The sequence below is a fragment of the Serinus canaria genome, unplaced genomic scaffold (assembly GCF_022539315.1).
Source record: "Serinus canaria isolate serCan28SL12 unplaced genomic scaffold, serCan2020 HiC_scaffold_530, whole genome shotgun sequence".
Classification (NCBI taxonomy): Eukaryota; Metazoa; Chordata; class Aves; order Passeriformes; family Fringillidae; genus Serinus; species Serinus canaria.
The window spans coordinates 1-6,487 of record NW_026108644.1 but is presented as its reverse complement, the minus strand read 5'-3'; the positions used below and the strand labels follow the sequence as shown (position 1 = coordinate 6,487).

Here is a 6,487-nt window from a genome sequence, read left to right as displayed (position 1 = left end):
TCCCTGGTGTTCCCCCCACCCCCAGTGTCCCCTGGCGTGGCTGTCCCCATGGTCATTGTCCCTGGGCTGTCCCCAATGTCCCCCCCAGTGTCCCTGTCCCCATGGTCACTGTCCTGGCTGCCCCTGGTCTGTCCCTATTGTCCCCTTGTGCCACCATGGTGTCCCCTGTCCCCAGGGATGTCCCCTTTGTCCCCCCATTGTCCCCCTGGTCCCTGTCCCCGAGCTGTCCCCTGTCCCCCCCCCCGATGTCCTGGGGCTGTCCCTGTCCTGGCTGTCCCCAGGCTGTCCTGGGGCTGTCCCCTGTCCCTCCCCAGTGTCCCCTGATGTCCCCACGCTGTCCCCGTCCCCATGGTATCCCCCAATGTCCTCTGATGTCCCCTGGTCCCTGTCAGTCCCGGGGCTGTCCCTGCTCTGTCCCTGTCCCCATGGTCACTGTCCTGGCGGTCCTGGGCTGTCCCCAGGCTGTCCCCCAATGTCCCCAGGCTGTCCCCTGCAGTGTCCCCAGGCTGTCCCTGTCCCTGCAGTGTCCCCCTGTATCCCCCAATGTCCCCCTGGTGCCCCTTGATGTCCCCCCAGTCCCTGTCCTGGCAGTCCCGGGGCTGTCCCCAGGCTGTCCCCCGGTGTCCCCAGGCTGTCCCTGATGTCCCCACGCTGTCCCTGTCCCCAGGACCTGCTCCAGAAGTACTCCTACATCCGCAAGACGCGGCCGGACGGGAATTGCTTCTACCGCGCCTTCGGCTTCGCGCACCTGGAGGCGCTGCTGGAGGACGGCCAGGAGCTGCAGCGGTGAGGGACCCAAAAACCCCTGGAACGGGCCCAAAAACACCCCCAAAACACCTGGAACTGCCCCAAAAACCCCTGGAACTGCCCCAAAAACACCTGGAACCGCCCCAAACACACCCCAAACCACCTGGAATGGCCCCAAAAAACACCCGGAACGGCCCCAAAAACCCCCCAAAAACCACCCCAAAAAAACACCTGGAAACTGCCCCAAAAACCCCTGGACCTGCCTCAAAACACCCAAAACCACCTGGAATGGCCCAAAAACACCTGGAACAGCCCCAAAAACACCCCCAAAACACCTGGAACTGCCCCAAAAACCGCTGGAACTGCCCCAAAACCCCTGGAACTGCCCCAAAAACACCCCAAAACCACCTGGAACTGCCCCAAAAACCCCTGGAACAGCCCCAAAAACACCCCAAAAACACCTGGAATGGCCCCAAAAACACCCGGAACGGCCCCAAAAACCCCTGGAACTGCCCCAAAAACACCCCAAAAACACCCCAAAAACACCCCAAAAACACCCCAAAAACACCTGGAACTGCCCCAAAAACACCTGGAACTGCCCCAAAATCACCCCAAAAACACCTGGAACTGCCCCAAAAACACCTGGAACTGCCCCAAAACCGGCACAAACGGCCCCAAAACCACCTGGAACTGCCCCAAAACCGGCACAAATGGCCCCAAAAACACCGGGAACAGTCCTAAAACACCGGGAACAGCCCCAAAAATGGCACAAACGGCCCCAAAAACAGCCCTAAAACACCGGGAACAGCCCCAAAAACGGCACAAACGGCCCCAAGAACCCCTGAAACAGCCCCAAAAACACCAGAAACGGCCCCAAAACCACCTGGAACAGCCCCCAAAACACCTGGAACTGCCCCGAAACACCCCAAAAATGGCACAAACGGCCCCAAATTACCTGAAAAAGCCCTGAAATAACCTGAAACAGCCCCAAGAACACCTGAAACAGTCCAGGGATCCAAAAAAACCCCAGAAACAGCCCAAAACCACCCCAAAACCACCCCAAAACCGGCACAAACAGCCCCGAAATTACCTGGGGAGTCCCTGAAAGTAACGGCCCAAAAATAACAGCCCAAAACCAACCTGAAATGGCCCAAAAATACCCTGAAACAGCCCTGGGACCCCAGCCCCCTCTGGGTGCCCCCCCAGACCCCTCTGGGTGCCCCCAGACCCCTCTGGATGCCCCCAGACCCCTTTGGTGCCCCCATGGTGCCCACCCAGACAGCCCCTCAGGTGCCCCCCAGCCCCCTCCAGGTTCCCCCAGCCCCTCTGGGTGCCCCCCAGCCCCCGTGGGTGCCCCCTGGGTGCCCCTGAGCCCCCCCAGCCCCCGTGGGTGCCCCCTGGGTGCCCCCTGAGCTCCCCCCAGCCCCCGTGGGTGCCCCCCAGGTTCAAGGAGGTGTCGGCGCGCAGCAAGGAGGAGCTGGTGGCCCAGGGCTTCACCGAGTTCACCATCGAGGACTTCCACAACACGGTGGGGCTGGGGGCTCGGGGGGCTCTGGGGGGGCTCTGGGGGGGCTGGGGGGGTGGTCTGGGGGCTCCATGGGGCTTTGGGGTCTCTGGGGGGGCTTTGGGGGAGTCTGAGGGGATTTAGGGGGGTCTGGGGGAGCTCCAGGGGCCGTGGAGGGGACACGGGGGGGACACAGGAACAGGGGGGGTGTGACACAGGTGGGTGTGACAGGTGTGACACACCTGAGCCAGGTGTGACAGGTGTGTGACAGGTGTGACACAGGTGTGACAGGTGTGACACGCAGGTGTGACAGGTGTGTGACAGGTGTGACACAGGGTGTGACAGGTGTGACACAGGTGTGACAGGTGTGACAGGTGTGACACAGGTGACACAGGTGTGTCCCCCAGCTGATGGAGCTGATCGAGCGCGTGGAGCGCCGGGTGTGTGACAGGTGACACAGGTGTGTGACAGGTGTGACAGGTGTGACACAAGTGTGACAGGTGTGACACAGGTGTGTGACACAGTGTGTCCCCGCAGCTGATGGAGCTGATCGAGCGCGTGGAGCGCCAGGTGTGTGTGACACAGGTGTGACACAGGTGTGTGACAGGTGTGACACAGGTGTGTCCCCGCAGCTGATGGAGCTGACTCGAGCGCGTGTGAGCGCCGGGTGTGTGGACACAGGTGTGACACAAGTGTGACAGGTGTGACACAGGTGTGACAGGTGTGACACAGGTGTGTCCCCGCAGCTGATGGAGCTGATCGAGCGCGTGGAGCGCCAGGTGTGTGTGACACAGGTGTGACACAGGTGTGTGACAGGTGTGACACAGGTGTGACACGCAGGTGTGACACAGATGTGTGACAGGTGTGACACAGGTGTGACACAGGTGTGACAGGTGTGACACAGGTGTGACACAGGTGTGACACAGGTGTGACACAGGTGTGACACAGGTGTGACACAGGTGTATATCTCCCAGCTGATGGAGCTGATCGAGCGCGTGGAGCGCCGGGTGTGTGTGACACACAGGTGTGACACAGGTGTGACAGGTGTGACACAGGTGTGTCCCCCAGCTGATGGAGCTGATCGAGCACGTGGAGCGCCGGGTGTGTGACACAGGTGTGACACAGGTGTGTGACAGGTGTATATCTCCCAGCTGATGGAGCTGATCGAGCGCGTGGAGCGCCGGGTGCCGCTGCCGGAGCTGCTGGCCGCCTTTAACGAGCCGGCCACCTCGGATTACCTGGTGGTTTACCTGCGCCTGCTCACCTCGGGCTGCCTGCAGCGCCACCGGCGCTTCTTCGAGCAGTTCCTGGAGGGCGGCCGCAGCATCAAGGAGTTCTGCCAGCAGGTACCAACACCTGGGCACCGTCTGAGGGGCACCTGAGAGGCACCTTCTGAGGGGCACCTGGGCATTGTCTGAGGGGCACCTGGGCACTGTGGGAGGGGCACCTGGCAGCTCTGCCAGCAGGTACAGGCACCTGGGCACCATCTGAGGGGTACCTGAGGCATCTGGGCACTGTCTGAGGGGCACCTGGGCACTGTGGGAGGGGCACCTGAGGCACCTGGGCACCGTCTGAGGGCACCTGGGCATTGAGTGAGGGGCACCTGGGCACCTGGGCACCGTCTGAGGGGCACCTGGGCACTGAGGGAGGGGCACCTGGGCACTTGGGCATTGTCTGAGGGGCACCTGGGCACTGTGGGAGGGGCACCTGAGGCACCTGGACACTGTCTGAGGGGCACCTGGGCACCGTCTGAGGGGCACCTGGGCACTGTGGGAGGGGCACCTGGCAGCTCTGCCAGCAGGTACAGGCATCTGGGCATTGTCTGAGGGGCACCTGAGCACTGAGGGGCATCTGGGCATTGTCTGAGGGGCACCTGAGGCATCTGGGCATTGTCTGAGGGGCACCTGGGCACTGTGGGAGGGGCACCTGGCAGCCCTGCCAGCAGGTAGAGGCACCTGGACACTGAGGGGCACCTGGGCACAGTCTGGGGGGTACCTGGGGCACTTCTCTCACCAAGTCTGGGGCACCTGTGCCCACGTGGAAGGAGAGTGACCACACCCACATCGACGCCTCACTGAGCAGCGTCACTGGGCACTGTCCCCTCTGTGTCCCCCACACCTCACTGACCCCTCTCTGTCCGTCTGTCTGTCTGTCCCTGCAGGACGTGGAGCCCATGTCCAAGGAGAGCGACCACATCCACATCATCGCTGTCCCCTGTCCCCTCTGTCCCCCTGTCCCCTCTGTCCCTCACACTGCAGCCTCTCCTGTGTCCCCTACACCTCACTGACCCCTCTCTGTCCGTCTGTCTGTCTGTCCCCTCAGGAGGTGGAGCCCATGTCCAAGGAGAATGACCACATCCACATCATTGCTGTCCCCTCTGTGTCCCCCTGTCCCCTCTGTCCCTCACACTCCAGTGTCCCTCATGTCCCCACTCCTCACTGACCTCTGTCTGTCCGTCTGTCCGTCCCTGCAGGAGGTGGAGCCCATGTCCAAGGAGAGTGACCACATCCACATCATCACTGACCACACTGACCACTGTCCCCTCTGTGTCCCCTCTGTCCCTCACACTCCAGTCTGTCCCGTGTCCCTCACACCTCACTGACCCCACTGACCCCTGTCCGTCTGTCTGTCTGTCCCCTCAGGAGGTGGAGCCCATGTCCAAGGAGAGTGACCACATCCACATCATCACTGACCACACTGACCACTGTCCCCTCTGTGTCCCCTGACCCATCCGTGTCCCCTCTGTCCCTGACACTCCTGTGTCCCCCATGTCCCTCACACCTCACTGACCCCTGTCTGTCCGTCTGTCCGTCCCTTCAGGAGGTGGAGCCCATGTCCAAGGAGAGTGACCACATCCACATCATCACTGACCACACTGACCACTGTCCCCTCTGTGTCCCCTGACCCATCTGTGTCCCCTCTGTCCCTCACACTCCAGTCTGTCCCCTGTCCCTCACACCTCACTGACCCCACTGACCCCTGTCTGTCCGTCTGTCTGTCTGTCCCCGCAGGAGGTGGAGCCCATGTCCAAGGAGAGCGACCACATCCACATCATCACCGACCACACTGACCACTGTCCCCTCTGTGTCCCCTCTGTCCCTCACACTCCAGTCTGTCCCGTGTCCCTCACACCTCACTGACCCATGACCCGTCGTCCGGTCGTCCCCTCAGAGGTGGAGCCAGCCAAGGGATGCACATCACTCATCGCGCTGGCGCGGGCGCTGCACGTTTCCATCCTGGTGGAGTACATGGACCGGGGCGAGGGCGGCGCCACCAACCCGCACGTGTTCCCCGAGGGCTCCCAGCCCCGCGTCTGCCTCCTCTACCGCCCCGGCCACTACGACATCCTCTACAAGTGACCCCCGCCCCCAGACCCCCTCCCCACCTCGCCGGGGACCCCCCCCCGAGCCCCCCCCGGCCCTGCCCGAGCCGCCCCCCCTCCCCCCCCAGCGCTGCTCCCGCACACCCCCAGCCCAAAATAAAGATGTGGCCCCGAGGGCTGGGTGTGGTTATTTGGGGAGGGGGAGGTGGGAGAGGGGGGGGTGGGTGCTCTTGGGGGGATTTGGGGGGTGGGGAAGGGGCAGTTTGGGGTGGGGAGGGGGAATTTGGGGTGGGGAGGGGGAATTTGGGATGGGGAGTTTGAGGTGAGGAGGGGGAGTTTGGGGTGGGGAAGGGGAGTTTAGGGCAGGTGACAGGGTGGGGAGGGGGAGTTGGGGCAGTTGAGGGGGTGGGAGGAGGTTGGGACCCCCCCTTTGGGGACAGTTGAGGGGTCAGGGACCCCCTTTGGGGGCAGTTTTGGGGGTTGAAGTGGGGGGAAAAGAGATTTGGGGACCCTTTTGGGGTGACACTCGGGGGTCTCTGAGGTTTGGGGGGGTCTGGGGGGCAGTTTTGGGGAGGGGGCGTCCCAAACCTCGTCCAGCCCAGAGGCAGGACCCCCCCCTTCCCCCCACACCCTCTGAGACCCCCACATCGCCCCGGGGGGGGGGGGGTGGGGGGGTCCCGTGCTATTCCCAACCCCCTTCCCAAAACCCGAGGCACTGAAGCGACACCGCCCCCTCCCCAAATTCCAGCCGTGCCCCGGAATTACCGACACCGCCCCCCCAAATCCCCCCGCACCGGGGGGCGGTCCCGGTCCCGGTCCGGTCCATCCCCCTCCCCAAATCCCCCCGCACCGGGGGGCGGTCCCGGTCCCGGTCCGGTCCATCCCCCTCCCAAAATCCCCCGCACGGGGGGCGG

At 63.4% G+C, this 6,487-nt stretch overlaps 1 protein-coding gene and 3 long non-coding RNA genes across 5 annotated transcripts; 2 read left to right on the top strand and 2 right to left on the bottom strand.

Annotated features, from left to right (window-relative positions):
* Window positions 1-625: 625 nt before the first annotated feature.
* Window positions 626-5,626, top strand: OTUB1 (OTU deubiquitinase, ubiquitin aldehyde binding 1). The gene is made up of 5 exons (XM_050987955.1): window positions 626-786; window positions 2,191-2,275; window positions 3,403-3,597; window positions 4,725-4,764; window positions 5,453-5,626. The coding sequence occupies exons 1-5, from the start codon at window positions 641-643 to the stop codon at window positions 5,608-5,610; spliced, it is 624 nt and encodes a 207-aa protein (XP_050843912.1). The 5' UTR covers window positions 626-640; the 3' UTR covers window positions 5,611-5,626.
* Window positions 714-1,988, bottom strand: LOC127061302 (uncharacterized). The gene is made up of 3 exons (XR_007780810.1): window positions 1,358-1,988; window positions 1,083-1,315; window positions 714-837 (listed from the first exon to the last, which is right to left on the bottom strand). It is a non-coding gene; the product is annotated as an uncharacterized LOC127061302 (long non-coding RNA).
* On the top strand, window positions 2,331-2,726 carry LOC127061303 (uncharacterized). The gene is made up of 3 exons (XR_007780811.1): window positions 2,331-2,575; window positions 2,617-2,645; window positions 2,712-2,726. It is a non-coding gene; the product is annotated as an uncharacterized LOC127061303 (long non-coding RNA).
* Window positions 3,642-4,567, bottom strand: LOC127061304 (uncharacterized). 2 transcript variants are annotated; one of them, XR_007780812.1, is made up of 4 exons: window positions 4,125-4,567; window positions 3,959-4,084; window positions 3,863-3,906; window positions 3,642-3,811 (listed from the first exon to the last, which is right to left on the bottom strand). It is a non-coding gene; the product is annotated as an uncharacterized LOC127061304 (long non-coding RNA). The 2 variants fall into 2 exon arrangements; XR_007780813.1 differs by having other exon boundaries at window positions 3,642-3,906; window positions 3,959-3,989.
* Window positions 5,627-6,487: the final 861 nt, after the last annotated feature.